The sequence below is a fragment of the Amblyomma mixtum genome, chromosome 8 (genome assembly GCF_055824585.1).
Source record: "Amblyomma mixtum isolate Tamu chromosome 8, ASM5582458v1, whole genome shotgun sequence".
Taxonomy (NCBI): Eukaryota; Metazoa; Arthropoda; class Arachnida; order Ixodida; family Ixodidae; genus Amblyomma; species Amblyomma mixtum.
Genome location: NC_143019.1, coordinates 121,038,976 through 121,065,274, shown reverse-complemented (window position 1 = coordinate 121,065,274; position 26,299 = coordinate 121,038,976). Strand labels below are relative to the sequence as shown.

The following is a 26,299-nucleotide window of genomic DNA, read 5'->3' as shown; positions in this document are numbered from 1 at the left end:
CCGAACGGGATGATGCTACGCAAGGTCACGCTTAGCGAGGCTGCTAATTGAAAGACGCTGTGTCGAAGGGGTCTCGTGCTTCGGCCATCCGGCGGGGGAGTTCGAGAAGGTTCAACCACCTGCGAGGAGACTGCGGGATTCTGCTTTCCCACGGAGGCAACGCACAGAAAACTTGCGGCAGTGGTCAAGGTGACGCATCTGTGTTTGATGACTGTCTTCCCCTTCTCATCCCCCAAGCTGTGAGAGAGCGAGAGAGCTTCAGCACCGCCCCGTGCCGGGGGTGGTACCGCCAGCGTCATCAATGGCCCATCCGATTGGACAACGTTATTCGAACTAAGTTCCCCAGACAGGGATCTGGGGAACGCGAACCGTATTTAACGGGATGTTGTTGTGTGATCGGAGCGTTGCATTCGATTCGATTCTCATCTGTAAATATGTAGAATAAACCCTTCTGTACAGTTTCCTCGATAACGCAGTCCGACATCGTCATTCGGAGCCGGTACCTGCGGGGCTAAACGAGTTAGTCATCTCCAGGACCCCTCCGTCTTCAACTCTGGTTCCAGCGGTGGGATAGAAGCCCCATCTTTAACACTGGTTCCAGCGGTGGGATTGTGGCCCCGTTCCTAACACTGGTGGCAGCGGTGGGATTGTGGCCCCATCTCTAACAGCCCCCACTATGTTGCGCCATAAGCCCATGGCAGACCCTATACTGAGCCCTCAATGCCTTCCAATATTGTCTGGAATCCAATATTTTGCTTTGAAATTATTAGCGAAGTATGAAAGAGAAAAAGACAGCATTGAAAGTTTGAAATAAGGAGCATGTGTCAATCATCTCGGACATCATGGATGCCGCAGCGCGTGAACATAATCTTTCCAATGCGCTCTGGTCGCTTCTCCCCTTTCATGGCAGATGCTTTGGGCAGCTCACTTTATTGGCTAGATTCCGAAGCCATTGTGCACTCATTTCCCGATATGCCACGGCGCTTCTTTTAAATGCATTAGTAAAAAACCTTCTTTTACCCTCACTGACACTTTTCAAAGCGACTGACATCCCTTATGTTTGATTCTCACGATTCGACTCCCGAGGCAACTATGAATTTATGAATTACTACAACCAAATCAATGTCCTGTGTTCGATACAGTTCTCCTGCCGCAGCGGTAACCTAGTGCCTTGAGCATCTGCCTCGCATGCGGAAGGTGTGGGGTTCGATCCCCAGTGCCGCCGGGCACCCACCGGCGATACAATGGGTACAAGCTTTCGCCTGATCTAGAGCTGGGCTTATCTAGAGTTAAATGCTTTGGAAATGGGTCCTTGAATCTACCTTGAGAAAAAAGAAAGTACCTTGTGCCATGGCGCTCTTTGACTACAAATGCCCTTGAGCCATAAAAATCCATTATCATAGTATTTGACACAGTTCTCAAATAAGCCCGCCGACTAGAATCGTGGGCTGCGGGATCAACATGCGAAGAACACATGCACGAGGGTCACCTGCGACTTACTAAGTCGAGTGCTATCGTGTATGGTATTGTCAGTAAAGCCACAGAAATTATTTAATTTCTGAAGAATTGATACAATTGGGAGTTGCAGGTGGGTGCGCAACTTCTTCAAGATAGCGATGTCAAACGGCATCCTGCTGAATGTTTTCCTGGAAAGTAGCTCTCTGTAAGGCTCAGGGTCGCCTGTTGATGGCGTCATTTTAAAAGTCATCACCGCAGAGGTCGTTTTCGTACTGCGGAATCCTAACTTCGCAGGTCTCCTCGTAGTTGTCAAGGCAGTGCTGGGGAACGTTGTTGACCACAGAGCGCGTCACCCACAGCAGGCAGTCTGGAGGCGGCAGAGAGAAAAAAAGAACAAACATTAATAGCCTTTGGGGGGGGGGGGGGGGTATCCCACAGTGGTTCAAATATTCATCATTTATGGGGCCTATGGATGACATACAACGTAAACTACAGAGCTGCAGACGCACAGAGTAGCAGTGTTTTATAAAAAATGAAAATTGAAACTAAAATAACATTCTTGACTGCCATTTCAATCTTCCTGTGAGCAGCTTTCTGAAGAACCGGTTCAATTAATGATTCCTTACTCAGCTAGAACCCGGGCTGTCGACACCTCCTGCTATGGCGCACAAGGTTTAGCATAGCCTGGCTTCAATTGCAATTTCACAAATACGCGCGCTACGTTTACTTGAAAGGCTTCTGCGGCCAGCACTCAGTCTGTAATAAGCAGCTGTCTCTAATCACCCGACTGTTTTTTTAGTACGCAACATGGACACATTTCCGTCACTACAGAAAATGCTGCAGTCAGATAAGGGCCAAACACGGCTGAAGCTGTACCAAGCAAGAGATGCACCACATAAATGTTTAGCAAAGCAGTTTTACGCTGGAATAAATACTGCTCGCTTCTAGCATTCATCCTTTCGATTGACTGTAGGTCAAGATATTTTCAGAAATATCAGCTGGTAGTTGAGAGGTAGAAGGTCTTACGGTCATGGTTGCTGTATGGGACTATCATGACCATACAGTTCCGGTAGTCAGTGTAGTTGTAGTACGCTGTATAGGGACGAGTTCGGTCTGAAGGAGAAAAAAAAAATGGAAGCAAAGAAATGACCAAAACAAAACAAACAAAGATGATGCTCCAGAAGTGAAACTAGCCCTATTCGCCAGAAACGAGCAGGCATTCCTAAGTTTTAGAAAAAGCTATCTGAAAACTTGCGCAATTCATCGCGTAGTCTTGAAAATCCGTTGCAAAAATTATTTACGAGAGCAAAATACACAACACATAGAGTGCTCCTTACACATCGTTTATCTAATTGAGTGTACATATGTCCTGATGTGCACTCGTCCTGAAAATAAACGAAATTAACGAACCCCAAAAGTGTAAGGAATCACATACCGTTGTCAACAAAGTAGGTGACCTGGTCAGGGATGTCACCTCCCTCGATGTCGAAGGTGATGTTTTTCCTGAAAAAAAAAAAAGATTTTTCGAGTGGAAAATTTATCTGCCTTGAACATAATCCAACGGAATTGGCATTAAATTAGGTGGGTTCGCTAATGGTTGTTTTACATTTCCCTAAATACAATTCATGCAATGCGTAGGAAATTGAATACATTCAGCGTGTTTGAACAAATCATTCGTTTCGAAGATCTCTTCATGCAAGCATGTGCACGAAAAAAAGAGGCGAAGGAAAAAACTATGCAGGGCCGTTAAGGCTGCTTACATGTTTTGAGTTAGAAAGCTCTGTCTTATCCTGAGCTCTGTTGCAAGGTTAGTTGAAGATTCCGTCCTTTCTAATGACACACCGACTCATTAGCATACAGTCGCAAAGAAACACACACTCTAGGTTTACCTTTATTCGCCAAGAAGCAACGTGGTTTTGTGGCCTAGGAGTTGTCTGCTCGCCCCGCTATTTGATAATACTTGGTTCAATATCCCGCACCTTCAGAAGAAATTTATTTTCTGTTCTTTGCTATAGACGTCAGTACCCTGTGGTGAACTGCTGATGTGATGCGTGAGCATGTTGATAAAAATTACTAAATTGGTTTTTGAGGAAAGAAAATTGCGCAGTATCTTTCGCACATATCTCGGTGGACCCCTGAAACGCGCAGTAAGGGAAGGGAGGGAGGTGGGAGTGAAAGAAGAAAGAGAGAAGGAGATGGCGTAGTGGAGGTCTTCGGAATAATTTCGGCCACTTGGCGATCTTTAACGTGCACTGACATCGCACAACACACGGGCGCCTCTTGCGTTTCGCCTCCATCAAAACGCGGCCGCCGCGGTCGGGTTCGAACCCGGGTACTCCGGCTAAGTAGGTGAGCGCATTACCATTGAGCCACTGCGGCGTGTGGATGTTAACTTCACTGTTGACTTCACTGAGGAACTTCGAGCTATGGACGCCGGCGGACGGCGGTTTTTATGCTAATAGAACACGTAAGGCCTTCGCCCTATTAAACACTGAATGTTCCAATCCGTACTTCGGATGAAGTTTTCCTTTCGATGCCGTTCAACTCCTCGGATATTATTCTGTACTTGCGTTAGCCTTTCCCAAGCTACTGTCACGAGTTCGCCTTATTTGAATTGCACGCCTCAAACCGGAAACCTTACACTTATAGGCACCACCACTCATGGCAGACGCCTTCGGTTAAAGGCAATCAGTGAAAGAAACTAAGTGCACGTCATCATCAGCACTCCGAGAAGGCCGCAGTACCACAAACACTGCTCGCGAACCACTGATTTTCAGAACTCAGGTGTTGTCATTCTGCACACTGTTATCAACACTGCTTCGTCTGCATGTGATTTTTTCGGGATGAATTGAGCTGCTCAGAGTCGTTGTTTGAAAACCTGTCCGATAAACAATTTCTTAAATTAAAAATGGCTTCTCTTTTTTTCTGGAATTGCGACCTGTTTTCACTTTTCTGAAGAAAAGTACCAGTGCCTTTCATTATTCAAAGATTAGGGAATAACATTCACGCGGTACGCTGCTTGCTGATTATGCATGTGAGACTACCGTAGAACGCTGCGGCATCGGTCTAAAAACGCTGAGCGTATACGGTGTTAATGTTCTGCCAAAAATCCTCTCCTCCCGCCCTTTGCAAGAATGACTCAAGGAGCGCTTTGAAAACGAATGCTTCAGAAAAAGATATAGTACACAAATTAGCGCAATAAGACAAGGTTGCTTGAGCGTTCAGTGTGGTGAATGAGTCTGAGTCACATGCCGAATTGCGAGGGCTCTGATCAGAAAACTTCCACGCTCTTCAAGTCTGAAAACAGAAACAACGTCAAGAGCAGACATGAAGTCCCGCGAACAGGAAGAGGTCAACGTGTGCGGAAGGTGATTGCGCTTTAGATCTACCATGTCCAGAAATGCGCTGAGCCACGCACGCCTATTAAGAGATTGCAGCTAGGTAGTTATTGAAGGGAAGTTCTAGCGTGCTAATGCGCACCTAAGGAAAGCGAGAGTTAAGAGTGGCAACCAAAGTGAGTTTATTTTGTAAACTTTTCGAGCAGCTGAACTAAATAGCGGCGCGCGAAGCCGTTGAACAGTGACAACTTTCTCAACCCCGCAAGTAAACACAATGCGCGAGACGAAAACACCGAACGGATAAGACCAGGAGTAGCAGTACAATTTTACATGCTTGCCGACATGCTCTTCGAAAAGCACTTCTGGATTGATTCATTTGTAGTTGTTCGCAGTGTAACTCTGTAAAAAATCTAAAGAGCTGTTTCACCTTTTTTCAAAGAAATGGGTGGGCTCATATTTTATTCTGTCAAGCTTTTAAATTATAGAAAGTTCTGAGTTCAAAAACATACATCACCATAGAACACCTGGAATTCATTACCTGATTCGCTTGTTGTAATTAGTTCGTTTTTAATTTTTGCAAACAACATGAGAAACGGGAGAGAACTGAGCGTCCTCTCTGGGTAAAGCAGCGAAACACGAGAGAGATAGAGAAAAACGAATTTAAACGAGAGAAAAGGGAGGAAAGGTCGGCCGGGGGTAACATGGCCCTGGCCTGCTACTCCACACAGGGGAAAGGGAAGGGGAGGAAAGGGAAAGTTCGTATGAAGGTTGATGATGGCATAATCCAATGAGTTTCATGGGTGATGCCCACAAACACACACACATTGACTGGCATTCGCATCGCGGTGAGTAGACGCACGTGAAACTCAAGTCTCGAACACACACACCGACAAATGTCATTCACACATAATGAAGTAAGGGCTTCATGAAAACTGAAATGTAAACAGAAGAAACTCTTCTAGGCGCCAGGGCGAAACGTGCTGATTGGTGGCGTGTGACGAAGGCCATGTTTAAGTTTCTATGTGAAACAGGACTGAATACCCGTGTGTGACCGCCTGCGCACTACCTACGGTTTACACGGTTTACATTTCTCTGTTTTTTTTTAGCGAAACACGAAATTAAGCACGAGCCGCTGAGCTGGTAGGATACAGTTGGGCTAGCAGTTTGAAATGTCTCTGGTTATTGTCCGATGTTCGAACAGACAGCTCTAATAAGGCGAGAGCCTTTAATGCCTCATACTGTCGATAGCAGCCGTGTCGGCAGATGTGCCCGCGTTCCGGCGTCACTACGAGGCTGGGAAACGAACCAAGATTTTTGGCATTTCAAGTGGAGACGCTACCACTGCGCCAGAAGGCTTAGGGTTCGAGCGTGAATAAAGGCGCATCGAGTGCATGCATGGGTTTCATAAATAAAATAAAATAAATACACAAAAATAAAAAAGGAAAGAAACCAAAATTTAAAAGCAACAAAATGAGGAAGGAAACAGAATAAAAAATAGAATATAAAAAATAATAAAAAGAAAACAAACAAACAGTGCGTCAAGAAACGCTTCCGCCTTGCAGCACTTTAGAGAGCCGATGTGCCCCCTGAATTTTTTTCAGAAATACTCAATGTGTGCAGGCAGCCGCTTGAGTCGCGGTGTTAAAAGGAAGCTGAAGAGATTTTCGAATTCATTAAGATGCTCACGTATGGATGTGGGAACCTTAAAAATCATGCGCGTGAAATTTTTTTGCAGATTAATCACTTAGGAGCGACGTAATCGCCGTTTAAAAGTGCGCGGTAGCTCCGCCCCCCGCTGTCCGCCGAGCGCTGCTGATGACCCTGACGATGCGAGCCGAAACCGGAAACCGTGGGGTGGTGACGTAAACAGTGGTGTTCCGTCGCCACGCAGCCTCCGCGACCGTGCTTGTTTCTGCGTGCGTGCCATCGTAAGCTGCTTCGATCTGCCGTGTGTTCCTGTATTTGTGTTTTTTTATGTTTGTGGTGACGTACAGAAACGTGGGCAGCATCGAGTGAAGCGGTGGACCATCATGCCGGCGTTCTGCGCAGCCTTCGGCTGCACTAACACCAGCGGCCGCGACGATGTGGTCTTTCATAATTTCCCGCAAAATAAGAAGCTTTCCGAGAGGTGGGTCGCTGCTGTGAAGCGAAGGGATTTCAAGCCCTCAAAGACTACAGTGCTATGCTCTGACCACTTTCGTGATGAAGACTATAACCATAGCCTGTCGATAATGCGTTCATTGGGCCTGTCAACAAAGTCAGCTGGACTGAAACCCGGCGCAATACCGTCTGTCACCGCCACCGAGGCCAGCTTTCGCGAAAAGGAGGAAGCTCGAGGTAAGAATTTGTGTATTAACTCTATGAGAATTTGACTGCGCGAACCGGTGTTCTGTGTAGTGTATGGCGCGTAATTTCGTGGATGCAAGACTTCCGGTAGTAGTGAGATGAACGGCGCTGGAATGAGAATGTCAGGACGGCAGCAAACTGCAGCTTACAAAATAAGTGCTTAGCTGTTATGCTTGCAGGCATGCATCATGCATCTCGTACAGCATTACTCATATCAGAACTCGGCCCTAAATTTTTTGTCTGAGTAAAAATCGTTAAACTGCTATTAATACTGCAAGAGGTGGAGCGACGCGAAGTGCGCCTCACAACCAGAGACTGCGCGCCGCGCGTGAGCAGAGAACTTCGTTCGGTAAACGAGCACGTGAAAAGACGTTATATGCAGACTCTTTACTCAATTATGTTGGAGCTCAGATATTCTAGGATTCATGCGTAGCCCTCAGTGGCGAGAACATAGGGAGTAGTACGCGGCACATTTTTCTTCGTGGTCGGAGCGCCGAGAAAACTGTTTGCACATGTTTCTGGTATACGGGCGCGCGGCGTTTCGTTTTGAATTTGGTTTCGCCTGGGGCCTGGCTGATAGCAGCCTCGTCAGCGCCTAATGTGCGCAGTCATGGCGCTTGCAGTCCGGCCCCAAAGCGCACACTTTTTTTTTGAGCGATCTACGTCGGACGCGGCCGCTGATTTTGTGTTAGCGCTTGAAGTTGCCTGTCAGGGTTTTTTAAAGTGATCTTTTTGCTTGGCTATAGTATTTGCAGGAGGTGCTCCAAATCTGCAAATACAACATAATATGAAATACAACATAATATGAAAATAAAAATTTAATTAAGATATGCATTTTAGTGAGCTAATGGAAGCCTGCCTATTACTGGTGTCTGCCGTATCCCCCAATATAGCCCCAGGTATAAAATTAATACAAGGTTAGTTATCCATTTTTTAAAATAAATTTTGGACCTTCTAAAGGAACACCTGGTATATAATAAATGATCTCACTTCGCACGGAGCTCGCCAATCAACAAAATGGTTTATGAAATAAACCAGCAGATTTTACTCATACTGAAGCACACTTTTGTTCTGTTTGGAACAATAACATCATGTGGCTTATGCCTTTCAGTTTCTTGCTGAACTGCTGCAAGATCAAGACTGCGCACCAGACGAGAGTGCAAATGAAGAGTGCACGGAAAATGACATCACACCTGGAGGCTGCACACCACCAGGCAGTCAAGAATCCACACCAAACGGCAATACAAATCAGGACTGTGCAAGAAGTCGAATGCCACTGGCAGATGCTGCTGAGGACCCTGCCATCGAACTTTTCTAAAAGTGATGACAAGGCTGACAAGTCTGTTGAAGTTCTAATGCAGCCAATACCAGTAAAGTGCTCTGCCAGGAATACCTTTATAATAACACATGTAGTCGTAGAAAATTGCCGAGTGCAGCATGGCTTCATACATTAATAATAATATTATATAATTGTGCGCCAAGTGTGCTACAGCCAGCCTTGCGATTCGGCCTGCTTGGTTGCAGCACGAGGCCATCGAGAACAGCGCGATAAAGGCGGCCGCAAACGGATGGAGATATTCCTACAAGGGCTTGCAGTATGAAGCAACTTGCCTAAACAAGGATTTCAGTTTACTGCCAGATCCCATCTTGGCACGCAGAACGGAAGGCGCACGTTTGTCACCTTGACGAGTTCTGCCGCAAAGCGCCGCGAACTTCTGTCTTTCGCGTGTGTTATGAACCGAGCCGGCACGCAGCGACGATGAAGCGATGCCAGCATAAAATTTGCGTGCAAAAAGAACCTGATAACTTCTTGCGCTTGTTAATGGTCTGTGTGGATTACAAGCAGATTTGCGGCAGCACCGACAAGCGGCAAGACAACAATGCCGACGATCGTATCCCGCTTACATTGCATTAGGAAAATTTCGTGGAGCAGTGCTATACTACATTTGCTCGCTTCAAAATTAATTTATTGTATCTCTGAATGAAGTTTGGCTAGAAAAGTATGCTTACCAATGGACATTTCCAACACGTGGAGATGCTGACGCTTCGCTTTCGTTCAAGCCAAAAGCACCGCTTGCGCCAGCATCGTTGCTTCCTTGGAGCGGTTTGCTCTTTGCGATTGGTTCGTACATGTAGGGGATGACGCCAAGATCCTCCTGGTAATCTTCGATGTGTTCCATTGTGATATAAGCATCAAACCAACAACCGGAACACCGCGCGCCGCGCTTCATGTACTACATCGGCGGCGACCGAGCCGGGCTCACCGAGCCAACGCCAGTGTTTACGTCACGAGGCGCCCAGCCAATCACAGGCGGCAACTAGGCGCGCGAGCTGGCTCGAGGCTGCTGCGGCACTTTTCGCCAAAAAAAAATAGGTTTGCGCTTTCTTTTGCCTAATTTCGATGAGAAATTCGAATTCCGAGGGTGGAAAACTGTTAAGGGTATCTCTTCACTCAATTTTTTGGGGAAACCTTTCAGCATCCCTTTAACGAAATGTGCATTGCGACACAAAAAAGGAGCACCTGCCTTTCTCGCGTCACTACACTGCACTTGGCGTCAGAGCGACGGTGGCAGTGTGTACTTTGCAATAAAACTGATTCCTTCCGCTGCCAGGCATGGTCCTCGTTTCGGAGACTTTTGTTACTTTCCCTGCTACTCTCTTACACTTCAACTGTTTCCCCTTGAGCCACATGATCCTTGGGCTATCTCCCCTTCACTCGTCTTCCTTTCTTAATCTCTCCCTCCCTCCGCTGCCCCCCCCCCCTTCAGCTTAGCGCTGCTGGACGCTCCTTCCCTCTAGCATTTCACACTCCCTCTAGTTCACTTTGCGACCAACCATGGCGAAGATAATGCGGCTGATTTTGCAGGAGCAAGAAAACAAGCCTCCGTGAGAGACGCTATCAACGGCCCTTGGAACAATCTCCTCACCACCCGCTCACACGGCACAGTGTAGGGGTGTGTAAGGGTCTTGAAATGTAACAGCGACTAAAAGTATACCACCACTGGTGTGGTCCGCTAGCTCTTGATATGTGGCAAGAAAGTGCTGCGTGTGCTGAAACTAGAGCGAGCTACCAGTTGCTCCGCGATGCAACTCGACGCCTTCGAGAAGCTTTTCGCTGTCGCAAACCGCCAAGACCGTTGCACTTCTCGTCGCGTGGAGTGAGTGAGGCTGGAGTGAAGGTCGCCCCTGAAGCAGACGTTGGTGCCCAGCCAGCATACCACAGACACCTGGTTACTTGAGCAGAAAAGCTCATTTGCTGGTTTTTGTGACCATTAATATTTCTTACCTCGTGTTGGCATGCCACGTGTTTTATTTTCTGCAATTTTTGTCATTTATTTAGCAAAACGATTTGCAGAAATTGTTTCAAACCATTGCTTTAATAGCTTGTGCTGCGCTCCGAATGCGAAATGGACACAGGAATAATGAGAAAGGCCTTATGAACTTGCGATATCGGACACAACACTTCGAACATAACATTGTAAGGAAATCTTTACTACGACAGCAGACAAAAACTCAGCCAAAAATAAATGCACAGATCTAATCACGCAACCTTTCTCATCGCATCCACTCCCACATTTTCCAGGAGGTAGTTAAAACATGACTCCAGGATGCCATAAAAGTATGGCTCAGTTTCACGCCATCAGGAGCTTCAGTCATCATCAAATTCTAGAAGTTTCTATACTCGAGTGTTTAAAGCTGGCGATAGCAGGGAGGGGGCGAGGAGGCTTTAAGGAATACCTGAGAGGTCTGCCTGGTTGTTAGCCTCGGATGCTACTCCAGGTGAGGGTGAAAGATGAGAAGAACATAAGAGAAGAAGAAGAGGGTCGTCTATTCCGATAACGCGGCGACGTCCAAAAGTGTATCAGGGACCTAGCAATGCTTCACAATTTTGTTGGACAGCAACAGGTAAAACAGTACTGCGCTAGTTCTTGTATATCGTGGAAGTTCATTACCGAGAGAGCTCCCTGATGGGGAGGATATTGGGAAGGGTTGATCAGAATCATCATGATGTGCCTGCGGAAATCGCTTGAGAAAGAATATATTTTTGTGCAGTATCTGGGCACGTTATTATCTTAAACTGAAGCTGTCGTTAATTCAAGGCCAAACACATGTACTCCAGTCCAAATGAACCAGGGGTAACTCCATCACATTCCTAGGCTGGGATGTCGTCACCTGTCCACGCCAGAAAGGAGTGATGAGCCAAAACAAGCCGATTTCCTAAATCTGTGGGTTCACAGGCAGCGGATCATGGCTCATCTCTGGAAATGGTGGCACTATTAGTGCCTTCTTGCTCTTCGCAGTTTGCATCCTCTCAAGGTGCACAATGCCCAAAACATCAAGACCGGTGAGGTGGCTATTCATGATGACAACGCACCAAAACCTTTTTTGCGGACCGGTGTTATCACGGAGCGCATCAAGAGTAAGGATGAGACAGGGTGCACATGACGAATTCGCCTACCGCGAGGTTCGGAGCTAGTTAGGCGTGTGCAACGCCTACATCCAGTAGAGGTCACCTCGTAGCCCCGAGTGTATTGAAGATGGCGCCTGACGCCAAGGAAAGAAAGAGGAGGAAGAACGACGCGAGGAGCGTGGGGGTGTGGCTGGGTGGACGCCATATTTGGCTTGAGTGATTACATCAGTTAGACGCTTCTGCCGTGCCTGCCTTCTTTATTTGAATCCATTATTAATAGCTACTGTCATTTGGATCAGTGGTTACATGCGCAGTATAAGAGATTGGGTCAATATATAACCACCAGCGCAGCCGGGGATTGACATCCTCAAGCGACTCAGGTTATGAGGGACGCCATAATGAAGCGCTTTGGATTAATGTAAACCACCTGAGTTTGTGCAAAAATAAGAATATGCACAATATTGCAGGAAAAGTATTTAACCTGGCGCTTAATAAAATGTGCCAGTTATATTGCCACGCTGCTAACGCGCCACGCGGCCTCCGCGCTGGTCGAAGACGACGACGAAGCAACGGTGGGCTCTCGAGGCGCGCTTGTTCTGTTCTGAAGGCTCCCAGTCTTGGGTTCTTCCCGACCCCTACCTTCACGGCTCCTCTGGTCGTGACACTGGTGGAGTTGCGACCGATGCTCCCTACTGCTGAGGACGACTCGACGCGCCCGCCTCTTGTGACCACCCCTGTCCATCGTGCCAGCCGGAGGATCCGAGGCCTGTCCCCCGAGGCCCTCCCTTTTGTCGGTGAGCCCTCTACTACCACTCCACTCGTGGCGACGCATATACTCGCCCTGCCTCCGACTGTCCCTGCAGCCAGTCACACCTATCTCACCCTTGAAACCCCACGAGCGCCTAAGCCCTTTCACGGTGACCTGTTTGAAGATGCCGAAGACTGGTTGGCTCACTACGAACGGGTTGCGACTTTTAACTGCTGGAACGACGCAACAAAGCTGCGTAACGTGTATTTCAGCCTTGAAGACTCTGCAGGCACGTGGTTCGAAAACCGTGAGGCTACTTTCTCGACGTGGCCGGACTTTCGACGTCAGCTCCTGACTACGTACGCCAACAGCGACCGCCGGGAGAGCGCGGACTGCACCCTGTCCTCTAGAATTCAGCTTCCCGAAGAGGGTGTTGCCATGTACGTCGAGGATGCGACGCGTCTTTGCCATCGCGCCGATCCCGCAATGCCTGAAGACAAAAAGCTGCGGCATCTGATGAGCGGCGTAAAACACCAGGTCTTTTCCGGCCTCGTGCGGAACCCGCCCAACCCCGTTTCGGAGTTTCTGGCCGAGGCCGTGCACATGGAGAAATTGCTGCAGCAGAGATCCCAACAGTGCGCCCGGAAATTGCGTCCGTTCGTCGACTCCGTCAACGTTGGACCTGTTCGACCATGATCCTAGGACAGATCCGGACTCCCTTCGCGAACTCATTCGTTCCGTGGTCCGCGAGGAGCTTCAGCACCTTCAAGCAACCTTTGCCCCTCGTGTGGATTCCCTCACCAGCGTCATCCGCGAGGAAGTGCGGCAGGCACTCAGAGCACAAGACGCTGCAGTTTTGCCGGCGCCGCAACCGACCCCATAAGACCCCGCGCCGTACCCGACTCCGGTCCAGCCAGTCATGTACGCGGACGTCGTGCGCCGCGCGGCGCCATCTCCTGGGCCTTCGCCTTACACCGCACCACTGGTCGCGGTGCACTGTGCTCAGCCGACTCGTTACTGGGTGGATCGGCGCCAGGCACCCCGGAAGACTGACCTCTGGCGCACTCCAGATCAACGACCGCTCTCCTACCACTGTGGTGAGGCCGGCCATCTCTACCGGCGGTGCCCCTATCGCGAAATGGGACTGCGCGGATTTTCTATCGACAGCCCCCGTCCACGGCCTGGAGAGCGCCCTCGGCGACACTACATCGCCGAGTATGTCACCCGCCAGCGTAGTTCACCGTCTCCTCCGCGCCGCGAGTCGCGATCGCCTTCTCAACGCCGGTCTTCGCCCTCTGGGTCCCGTTTCGCCTCAGGACAACGTGGTTCCTCGAGCCCTCGTCGGGAAAACTAACTCCGGCGGCCTTTGGAGGCGAGGCCGCCGAACGCCGATCCGCCGCAAAGTTTCCACCGCCGCAGCAACCGAATAGCCCCGAAGTCGCATGCCGCATCGCTGCACAGTTTTCCCCGACGCGCCTTTCGAATCGCCGCGATGCCGTGACTCCAATCGCCGACCCGCTTCCGCCGCCGCACCGACCCAATCGCCCCAACGCCGAACGCCTCATCGTCGAAGAGTTTCCCCCAACGCGCCGCTTGAATCGCCCCGACGACGCAACCCCAGTCGCCGACCAGCTTCCGCCACCGCACCGACTGAGTCTCCACAACAGCCATCGACGGGCCGCGCTGAAGGAAGGGTCTCTTTGGATATCCCTGTTCTCGTCGACACAAAGGAGGTCAGCGCGTTGGTCGATACGGGCGCAGGTTACTCTATCCTTAGCGGACTGCTTGCGACGGCCCTGAAAGAAGTGACGACACCATGGGACGGTCCCGACATACGTACGGCCGGCGGACATCTAGTCGCACCACTCGGTATGTGTGCGGCCAGGGTTACGGTCGGAGGCTGCACATTCGTTGCCACTTTTCTCGTTCTGCGCGAATGTTCTCGCGATGTCATCCTTGACATCGACTTTCTTCGCGAGCACGGTGCTATCATAGACCTTCCGAATCGCTTGGTGACGTTTTCTACCGCAATGGCCACAGAAGAACCTGCGCACAAGGGTTCTCGGTCCGCCCTGCGAGTCGCCGACGAAACCGTTGCGGTGCCACCACGTGCCAGCATTCTCGCAAGAGTTACCTGTGACGAGCCACATAGAGGACTGCGGGTTGTCGAGCCTAATGTCTAACTCGTACTCACTAAGGGAGTTGCGGTGGCAAGGTGCCTTGGATCCCTTCATGACGGTTGTACAGAGGTCCTTGTCACCAACTTCTGCAATGAGCATCAACATCTGTTTCGTGGCACAGCCATCGCTTACATAGACCATGTTCAGGAAGTGGCCGAATGCTTTGCTTGCGAGGAGGGCACACCTGGAGCGTACGCCGAAGCGGTCACCAACGTAGACATCAATCCAGGCCATCCACCCGCTGAAAAGAGGCAACTCCAGGACCTCTTGCGGCAGTTTGGTGCGTGTTTCACGTCGTCGTCTAAAGTGCGACAAACGTCGATAGTTAAACACCGCATTATCACGCATGAAGCAGCCCGACCCATCCATCACCAGCCCTATCATGTGTCCCCTCGTGAGCGAGATGTTATCCAAACAAAGGTCGAAGAGATGCTAACAGACGGCGTCATCCAACCGTCCAGCAGTCCGTGGTCGTCTCCTCTCGTCCTCGTTAAAAAGAAAGATGGGACACTGCGATTCTGTGCCGACTACAGGAAGCTTAACAGTGTGACCAAGAAAGACGTGTATCCGCTCGCGCGTATTGACGACTCCCTCGACCGACTTCGTCAAGCCAAGTACTTCTCTTCGGTCGACCTCAGAAGTAGTTATTGGCAGGTAGAAGTCGATGAGAGGGACCGTGACAAAACCGCCTTCATCACATCGGATGGGCTGTATGAATTTCGCGTCTTCCCATTCGGGCTCTGCTGTGCTCCTGCCACGTTCCAAGGAATGATGGACACCATTCTCACAGGTTTGAAGTGGCAGACCTGTCTTGTTTATTTTGATGCGGTCATCATTTTTTCCTCAACTTTCTCGGAACATCTGCACCTCCACAGGTTTGCCCTCGAAGCCGTTCGATCCGCCAACCTCTCCCTTAAACCAGAAAAATGCCACTTTGGGTTCACCGAATTGAAGTTCCTCGGGCACGTCATTAGTGCTGACGGAATCCGAGCTGACCCAGAGAAGCTTGCTGCCGTTGCTGCCTTTCCGGTCCCCGTCCACAAAAAAGCACTCCGACGCTTCGTAGGCTTGTGCTCCTATTATCGCCGCTTCATTAGAAACTTCGCCCAGCTCGCCAGCCCTCTGACGCTCCTTACCCGTGATGACACGTCATTTTCCTGGGGCAACGAACAGAAGGCTGCCTTCGAACGAGTTACGACGCCGACTCCAATCGCCGCCCATCCTGGCACATTTCGACGAAGATGCCGACACAGAGGTGCACACGGATGCGAGCAACGTCGGTCTTGGCGCCATTCTAGTTCAGCGGCAAAGCGATGTTGACAAAGTAATTGCCTACGCCAGCCGCGCACTGTCGCGCGCTCAGTAGAACTACTCTACCACGGAAAAAAAATGTTTGGCGGTAGTCTGGGCCGCCACTAAGTTCCGCCCATACCTGTATGGCAGACCGTTTTGTATCCTCACCGACCACCACTCGCTGTACTGGCTGAAAAATTTAAAGGACCCTTGCGGCCGCCTAGCCCGTTGGACATTACGCCTGCAGGAATTCGATTTCACTGTCACCTACAAGTCAGGCCGGAAACACACCGACGCTGATAGCTTGTCCCGAGCTCCCGTCGAACCTCCTCCACAAGACACCACAGACTATGATAGCTTCCTTGGAGCGGTCAGCACGTCTGAGCTCGTTTCCAGACAGCGTGCCGACGCCGAGCTGCGTCTGCTCATCGATCATCTCGAAGGTGGGTGCCCTGAAATACCACGATACCTAGCTCGTGAACTGTCGTCGTTCTGCCTGCGGAGAGGAGTGCTTTATAAACTCTACTTCAATTTCGACAACTTACCTGCTCGTCATACCGTCTGATCTACGGGATGAAGTCCTCCTTGCCTGCCATGATGAATCGACTTCCGCCCACCTTGGAGTTACACGCACCTTGTCCCGAATCCGGCAGAACTATTACTGGCCCAACCTTACTTCAAGTGTCAAGCATTATGGCCGGACATGCCGGCAATGCCTGCGGCGGAAAAAACCCGCGCTCAAGCCTCCTGGACTGCTTCAGTGCATCGAGCCGCCACAAATACCATTCGACAAAGTCGGCGTGGAACTTCTGGGGCCATTTTTTCTCTCGTCGACCAGCCACAAGTGGATCGTAGTCGCCACTGACTACTTGACCCGCTACGCTGAAACGAAGGCCCTGGCACGAGGTACTGCCTCCGAAGCTGCCCACTTCTTTATGCACGACATCGTGCTTAGACACGGCGCCCCATCGGCCATCATTACTGACCGAGGCAAGGCGTTTACAGTCCGACTCCTACGTGACATCTTAGCGCTTAACCATACTGCTCATCGACTAACAACAGCGTATCATCCCCAAACCAGTGGTCTAACGGAAAGGCTGAACAAAACATTGGCGGACATGATCTCGATGTACGTCGACGTTTGACACAAAATCTGGGATGAGGTCTTGCCGTACGTCACCTTCGCATATAATACCGCGACGCACGAAACCACCCCGTTCACCCCATTCCGTCTCGTGTATGCCAGAGAGGTCCGCATGATGCTAGGCGCCATGCTGCCGTACGGCGATGCAGAGCTCCCCCCTGAAGCAGGCCACTTCGTGGAACAAGCATAGCAGGCCTGTCAGCTGGCCCGCTTGGACATCAAGGACCAGCAATCCGCCGATGCCCGACACTATAACCTTCGGCACCGGGACGTGCACTACGATCCGGGCGACCACGTGCGGGTTTGGACACCCGTGCGCCGCAATGGATTGCGCGAAAAGCTTATAAATAGGTATTTTGGCCCGTACAGAGTCCTGCGCCGCCTGAACAGCGTCGACTATGAAGTTGTCCCCCCTGGAACTGTGATCGTCGGCCCTCAGCGTCAACGGCCTGAAATCGTGCATGTAGTGCGCTTAAAGCCGTACTTTTCGCGTGACTAAGCGCTGTGTTCACGCTGCGTTTCGTACCTTTTTCCCCTTACCCCACGTGTGAACTTGACTCTCCCCTTATGTCATCTAGCGCGCTTTGTATAGGTGCACCTCACCCCTATTCTTCTTTTTTTTTAGCTCCTCCTCCTCTCACCGTACATATCCCATTCCACATCGAGACGATGTTTGCTTTCGCGGGGGGGAATAATGCCACGCTCCTAACGCGCCGCGCGGCCTCCGCGCTGAGTCGAAAACGACGACAAAACGGCGGTGGGCTCTCGAGGCGCGCTTGTTCTGTTCTGTCCTGGAACCTGGTGCTGTAATTAAAAGAAGGCTCCCAGTCTTTGGCTCTTCCCGACGCCTACCTTTACGGCTCCTCTGGTCGTGACAATATGATAGTCTAGAACAAGCATTATTATTTTGCCATTCGCAGTGCATATCCTATTCGAACAAAATATCCAGATGCTTGCACTGGGAGACGCTAAGAAACGCATTACGTTAACGCTTCGTTTCAGTTATCACAACTTGGGTCCTTTCTTTTTAAGTATGTTGAACAGGGTGTACTTCATTTTGGTGGTGTAAAATGTGACGCGATTAAGTTAAAATCAGTTCAATACACTCAGAAAAATTGTCATCTAAATTTAGTAGAAAAATTGATGAAATAAATGTTTCCAGGGTAATCTGTGAATTCATTTGAGAAAATTTTCTCCAATTACCTTTCTAATGGAGCGATGGGTTTGAGCGATCGAGCCCACGTGGTTTGTGAATAAATACCGCTAGAAACCAAAATCACCCTTGGTGCCTTGTCGGTAAGACCTCTATCATTTCAATGGACTCTTGGGTATAACTTCAACTTACACGGAGCGATAGTTAAAGTAAAGTACTGAGCCTTCTCCGCCTTCAACATGGAGATTCGGAGCCGCACCTCGCCCGAACATTGAATGTGCCTGAAGTCACCGTACAAGCCACCACCCCTTACTTTCTTCCATTGCTGGCTGTGACGGTACATGGTAACACAGCATTCCGATTTTCAGCCGAGATTGCGACCGCCAGGTCTAATACAATCTGTCGTCGAACCAGAACCAGCGCTCGTACGACTACGATTAGGCCACAAAGCCGGAAACATGGTCGTCCATCTCTCAGACATTAAAAGTTATGGTCCCCAAACCACAAGACCAAGCACCATACTTCGTTTTCTCTGAAGCAAATGTTTAGAGATCGAATCAGTCGGCTCGCCGTACACAACAATGCCTTCGTTCTCGCTCATTTGAGAACTGCGAGAAATTCACGAATTCTACTGACGAGAAACGTAGTCGGCACCGAAGAGCCGAGGACGAGTGAAAGTTACTTTGAACTTGTTAACATTTTTATTCCCGCAGCTGAAAACATAACCGCACTGTGCATGGGAATAGCCGCTGACACCTTCAAAATGCTCCTAGCGAACGTCGGCAAATCTCTAGCTCGATTATGTTGAAAATAATCATTTCAGCTAGGGGCGATTGTTTGTCCTCCCTAAGAATTTGACATGCGTAATCGACAATGACATCTGTAACGTCGGTAATCCCCTCGTCTTAGGGCATAGAACGGCTAATGCGTTCGCACTGGCAAATAGCATCTCCAATACAATGGTGATAATTTTGACGCTGTGGTAAGCGCGAGCACGCAGCCGATGTACTGATCTCGTCGAGGCGGTTCAGAAGGACTGGCTTTCAGTGAAAAAACAAGATATCCAGGTTTCATGGTTTTTAAATTCCCAAGCTTGAAAAGCGCTTGAAATACGTTACAACTACGCCATGTTCCGACAAAAACGCGCGCAGCCACTCGGCATTATGGCAGAAGTTTTTCTCTGGCCTTTATAAATTGTTTTTAAATGCAAGGCCTTCATTCGAAAGAGCTTGCACTCAAACTTTCGTTTTTCTCTTCTTGTGAAGTGTTCGCAGTTCTCTGGCTACTGCGGGCCGGCGATACCACCAGGAGGAGGTCCCCGATGTACTGTGTTTTAAATCTCATTGCCTGTTGCAGCTTTGTCAAATCAGTGGGTATAGAATGGGGTGCCTCAGTACTTCTGTGACCAGCTCACCGTTCTTCTAGTCACAACCGCCACTGGTTCGTATTCGTTAAAATAGGCCCTGAAGATAGCACATACAAGCCCTGGCACAACCAACCTAACGACCTGACCCGCTCCGTCTGTGCCCTCCTGGGACATGTTGTGCAGGCTTTTCGCCACTGCCCACGGTGGTGTGAGAACTAGTCCACAAATTTCACTTGGTCACCGTGCCCGTTTTACAGCCTGGCTCCTCTAGCGCTCCTCAGCACTCCTTTCCTCGGAATGTATTCCATACATCAGTCACCGTCACCTCGCCACCGATCCCCATCACTCATTTCGTCGTTCAGGTGCTCTTGTTCCAGAGAAATAATAACTTCCGTGTTCCTAGAGGCGGAAACCTCAGTTTGTCAGTCTGTTGAACTCTTCTTTCGAGAGCACTACATCTTAGTTTATAGCGGCGCAGTTTGTGATGCAATAAGCAAAATTCCGACGTCAGATCTCAGTGACTCGTTCCATACCAAGCCACATATTGGAATCCATTTCATTAGAGGCCGATTTGTATATCACTGACTTTTTTGCACGACCTAGGTGTTCTGCCAACATCCTCGGAAAGCTACGTTCTTACGATTCACTGCGACGAAATCAATCATGCTTGTGCCAAAATCTCACAGTCTCTGATGTCTGACACAACATAACGATGCGACCCTCTCCGGGTGATCAAAACGCTTTCCCTCAATAAAAATGCCCTGGTTCTTCTGTTTCATCCTTGTTACCGTCAACTGAGATTGGTTCCTTGATTACGTTTATCTCATCACATGAATTGATGCACTTACCTGCCACCAATGATTAGTATTTCCATCAGCGGCCCTAAAAGTTGCTGTAACAAGAGCGCGTTAAGAGTTGCTTATAAATAGAGAATATAAAATAACCTGAGGTCTGTCTTGTATGCACGGCAATTTTTCAGCCTCTTCCAATTGTGCAGTAGTATGTTTTGCCCCGCGCCCCAAATGTGACCTGCGCTTTAAGCTTAGCATGGGCAAGAACATACCCTAAATGGTTCAGTGCTTAAAGGTGTGTCGATCGCGCCTTCGAAATCAAGACTCCTTTAGTGCCTCGTAAGGGTGAGCGATCATCATGATGCCAAGATACTCTGTCTGGTTACGGAAAGTAATGGTTGTTATATTCTCCGAATTTCTCTTGTTTGGGCTTTCTAAGTAGGAAGATCATGCTCACTTTCCGAAGACTACTCAACTATAATGAATAATGGCATCTTGATTCCGCTTTTTAAGCAATGACTGCCTAGAATCTTTGCGAGGACTAGGCAGAATTGTTACGCTCCAAACGGTATTTTTAAGAATGGGCTATCACAGCGCCGCGGTTGGGAGCATGTATGTATGTATACCATTCCATTTGTATTCGCTTTGTACCTTCTTACTATATGCCCATCCTGTAAAAATCCCAATGGGATTGACAGTATGTGAAATAAATAAATAAATAAAAATACCTTGTTATAGAGCAACTTGAAAATCTCCATTCAGTTTAACTCTGCTCCGCGTCCTCAGGTACAATTTAGGGCGTTGATGCCACCTCTCAATCGGAGCGGAATACGCCATTGAGCCTTCAAGGTTGAATATCTAAGAGATGCTCTGTAAGACAAAAGTGTATGATAACAGGTTAGGCACAAGTCTTACGCCGGCTTCTCTCCACGCGCCTTGAGGTGCCAGACGTACGCGGCCTTTTTGGCTTGTGGGTCGTAGTGGGTCCGAGTAGCACTCAGGCACTTGAATGACGTGTCATTGCTGGAAGAGGAGATGGCTACGGCATGCCGGAACACGCGAAACATCTGCGGCAGTAAAATAGGCGAATGCTCAGTGAAGATCACGCTGCTGTGTAAAAGAAGAAAATACGCGTCAATTTACAACGATTCTAAAGACCGAAGACTGTCCGTGCCCACCGTGTTATCAGGAATCCACTAAGGTGCACTTTTTACGCTGTTGGCCCCAAGAATAACAATTACAGGCTCTACTGGGGTTTTTTTCCCCACCATAGCTGTGTTTTCTTATCCAAACTAACTCTTATCAGTTTCTCACAGAAACTCTCAATAAACCTTGCTCTCCCTCTCTCTACGCAATCCATCCTTCACATAGTCTCTCTCATCATCTGCTTCATCTCTGTCCTTAGTTCTACTTTTCCGACCAATGAGATTGTTCCTTGTCTCATCCAGCCACAATGCCCTCGACAATTTTCGTTTCCTTCTTCTATTCGCGTTTACAAACCAACTGGAATACACGTCATATTTTTTTCCAGCTCAAGGCTTTGTTGCAGACCTCAGTAAACGATATATAACAAAAAATATTAACAGCTTCTCTGAGTTGTACCATCTTCCCTTTTGTAACCAAGCCGGCGGTCTCATAGCGCTTACTTGTCATAGCGCTAGGCTCCTGAACTCCGGAATGCGATTCGTTCCAGCCGCGGCGGCCGCGTTTTGATGGAGGCGAAACGCTAGTCGCCCGTGCACCGTGCAGTGTCACGGCTCGTTAACAACCCCTAGCTGGTCGAAATTAGCCTCGAGCTCTATACTACGGGTCCCTAATAGCCCGTATCACCTCGGTACACTCTAAGAACTAAAGGAGTGCGGGGAACTCCTTTCGATGGAGTATACGCTTGTCCCATATTTCACTCCTTTTTCCAGAGTCGCCGCACTCCTGCAAGGCGCACTCCCTCTGCAGGAGTAGAGACACTCCTTTATTAAGAATGGCTGGGAAAAAAAAAGCTGCATCGCTCGTTTCTGTCTGCCAACCGCTTTTCCTTGGAGATGCTGTGTTGAAATATATGTTGCAAAATGTGAATGGTGGTTCCGAAGGGCATAAAATACGAGGTCTGTTAGAAAAGTATCCGACTTTATTTTTTTTTTGCGAACACCTGATGGATATGAAACAAGCACGCTTGCATCAGGTGACCTTGAACCTTCATGCGCATGCACGAATTTTTTCCCGACTGCCGATAGCGTCAGTGGCTGGGACGCAGCATTTGAGTGAGGCAGTGCGCAGTGCTCTCGTCGGTTTTTTATTGCAAGGAAAATGGCGGAGTGAAAGGAGCAGCGCTACTGCACCAAATTTTGCCATAAACTGGGCGACAGCCAAGTGGAAACCATTCGTAATATTCAGACGGCTTTCGGTGACGATGCTATGAGCAGCACACAGATTAAGCAGTGGTACAATTGATTTAAAGATGGCCGCACATCGGTGGAGAACGAGCGACGCTCCAATCGGCCATCAACATGCCAAAATGACCAGGTCATTGCCGAACTGAACGCTGTGGTGATGCGGGACCGTCGCGTGACTATCCGAGAAATCGAGGAAGAGGTGGACATGAGCAATTTTTCCGCACATTCCATTATCGCCGAAGATTTAGCCATGGAGAGAGTTGCGGCGAAATTCGTGCCGAAGCTGGTCACGGTGGAGCAAAAGCAGCTTCGTGTTGAAGTCTCACAGGGCATGTTGGATTCCGCAAACAGTGACCCCGACTTCATCAACATCATAGTCACTGGTGACGAGTCTTGGGTGTACAGGTACGACCCGGAAAGCAGACCCCAGTCGTCACAGTGGAAGCATTCCACGTCACCAAGACTTAAGAAGGCCCGCCAAGTTCGCAGCAATGTGAAAGTGATGCTGACTGCTTTCTTTGACACCCTCTGTGTGGCAGACCACGAGTACGCACTCCACGGGGTCAAACAATAACCAAAGAGTACTACAGGGTTGTCCGCCGCTGCCTACGTGATGCTGTGCGGCGCAAGAACCCGGAGTTGAGGTCAACAGGAAAGTGGCGCATCCATCACGACAATGCTCCTGCACATGCCTCGCACTTGATTCAGACTTTTTTGGCAAAAAACCAGACTCCTGTAGTTCAACAGACTTGTTACTCTCCTGATATGACCCCTGCGTTTTCTAGCTGGTTCCCAAAATCAAAAGGCCATTGAAAGGAGCGCAATTTCAGACAAGGAAGAACATTATGGCTGCAACGACAGCGGAGCTAAACTCCATTCCGAAAGGGGCCTTTTCGGAATACTTCCTACAATGGCAGCACCGCTAGGAGAAGTATGTGGAGTCCCAAGTAGACTACTTTGAAGGTGACTAGGTTTGGAACGCTCCAGTTACGCAAGTTTTTTTTCTACGGCCAAAGGTCGGATACTTTTCTAACAGACCTCGTATATTCACACAGCAATAAACTAATGTTTAGGATAAATTGCGACTTTTACCATGACAGTCTCTCCTTATACTCATTGTACGGAAGTGCATGATTCGCTGAATAGTATACACTATTCAGAATCCCGCGGCGGTCGCATTTCGATGAAAGCGAAACGCCAAAGCCTCATGCACTGCGCCATGTTACACTTTGCATTGGGATGTCGCGATATCAGTGCAGTCGCTTTGGGACGTAAAATCCGTTGAAATCAAATCAAATATGCTGTATGAAGGCAACGCAATAATCTCCAAAATGTACACTGCACGTACCGGTTATGTACAAGGTCTGGCTCTGTGGGCAGAGCACAGCGCACTTTCTCGTTTGGTTGTTTTTGCTTATCACTAGTTTGCATGAGATGTGAGTCACAGGCCACTATATATATGGCTCCGCTGGAGTACAAAAGCTAAGAAAACAAACAACCTCCAACTCCCTCAAGCCCTAGAGGGAGTGCACTCGCAGTTTTACTCTTTACCGAAGGAGGCATTCCACTCCTTAGTAAATTTCGGTGGAGTAAACTGCTGCTAAAGAGAGTGCAGTAGCCGGTATACTCTATCATAGAGAGTATCAGTTCTTAGAGTGTAGGTTACACCCCATCTAGCGTACCATGTCATCTTCAACGTTGCTATTGGGAACAGAAACTTGTGATGTGCAAATCATTTCATTCATTCATTCATTCATTCATTCATTCATTCATTCATTCATTCATTCGCTCATTCATTCATTCATTCATTCATTCATTCATTCACTCATTTATTCATTGATTCATTTTAGACAAAATCAAATATGATGTACATGTGCATGTACATTCATTGTGTTCATCCGGTCTGGATTGCCGGGGCAAAAGGCATGTTCTATATTGCACACAATGCTTCAGACTGTGGTGAGACGGTAAGATATACATGCACACTGCACTGGTGGGCAATTTAAAGAAAAAACATAACTTTTAAATTCAAATCTCAATTTTCTTATTGCGAAGCGCCAACTAACCTCTTAGCGTTGTAGAGCGTTAAATGGGGGCTCCCAACTTCGGTACTAGATAAATTTTATGTTGTAGTAAACATGAAGGGCACTCAGTCACACAAAAAGAGGTGAAATTAAATCAATTCCTCTCGAGTAAACCTCAAACCAGCAATGAAACTTTGAGAACTTGTCTCCAGTATTGTTGTGCAGGCTAGCATTTAAAGAAAGGTGCGCATATGAGATTTGTCACCATACGACAAACATCAAAATTCGAAGTGTAGGATGACAGCATTTTTCAGCTATTTATTTTACTCGTGGCCTCCCGACTACATATTACTCGAACGCTGCGTTTCGAAGTGTTAAAAATGAGCAAAGTACATCAATATAAATATTACTTGCTCCAGATACGTTCAATAGGCACCGAAGAAAAATCAGCATACAACGTCACATGTCAAACGACTATGCTTCTGTCTGGAGAGATAAGCAATCTTGCGGAGCTGGGATCTGCTACAGACATTGAAGGACCGTAGACATCAATTTTAGTTGACTTTTTTCTTTTTTTCAAAAGATGCGTTAGCCACTAAAATACGTGGTTTTGACTACGACCTTTAAATAATTGATGATTCAATGTCTTATCGATGTTTCTTTCGTTTTCGGTTTCATCAACCGAACGATAGCTGTGGCGTGTAGTTAGTTGGTGCTCAGTTCACGGGAACCACGAAAAAAAAGCTAAAATATAGCCCCTGACTCGTACTTCAATCGCTATAACACTTAGACCGCCCTGCTTCGAGAGCTGGAATGAAAATGAATGCTGACGTATCAAAAGTTATACGGCCGTTTTTTTTTCTTGCCTTACTTTACATAAGCATCAACTACCCGCCCCAGCCATGGTACGGCTGATGGAAACGAAAGCGGAACGGCATAAAGAAGAAATTCAATTAAAAATTATTCTGCTGTTGCAAGCGGATACCACGCGGTGATCCATGTGTACTAAAGTCTAACGCATCATTTGAAAGAAGACAACTGTGGTGTCCGGCTATCGCCGCCGTCGCTAATGCGCAGGCGCGCCAAAAACGAATAAAAGGCGTGCGGGCGGGCTATTTCTGGGCCAGCCACGCACCGACGATCATGCGGGAATAAACGCCGCTTCGCCCCTGGAAACTTGCCTGCTCCTTCGCATGAACGCGCGCTCATGAAAGCGCGCGCAACTTGCCTGCTCCTTCGCAGGAACGCGCGCTCATGAACGCGCGCGCAACTTGCCTGCTCCTTCGCAGGAACGCGCGCTCATGAACGCGCGCGTCTGATGAACCACGCATCACAACAAAAACACTCAAGCAAAAGTTTGGTGTCTATAGTATTTAAGGTTAATTCATACTCCACGGATGTGTGAGACATCAGCACTCACCCGAAAACTATCCGTTGGGTCGCGACGGCGGTTCACAGCAATGTGAGCCGTGACTATTCCGGCGAGAAGCATGCATGCCGCAAGGTTCAACCAGCCCATCTTCACTCCGCGAAGTCAGCCGGATGTCCACGTCGCACGACCGAGCTACAGTGCTGCGACCTTTAACGGCGCCCGACCGGGCTCTTATGTGCGAGACAAAGCGACCACCGCGGAAAACAAGGATTCAGAGAGCAAGGC

At 48.7% G+C, this 26,299-nt stretch overlaps 1 protein-coding gene across 1 annotated transcript; it reads right to left on the bottom strand.

The window, feature by feature from the left end:
* Positions 1 to 1,697: 1,697 nt before the first annotated feature.
* Positions 1,698 to 26,299, bottom strand: LOC149334142 (uncharacterized). The gene is made up of 5 exons (XM_089556200.1): positions 26,063 to 26,299; positions 21,144 to 21,295; positions 2,894 to 2,961; positions 2,485 to 2,571; positions 1,698 to 1,825 (listed from the first exon to the last, which is right to left on the bottom strand). Exons 1-5 carry the CDS (start codon positions 26,159 to 26,161, stop codon positions 1,698 to 1,700), a joined length of 534 nt encoding a protein of 177 aa, XP_089412326.1. The 5' UTR covers positions 26,162 to 26,299.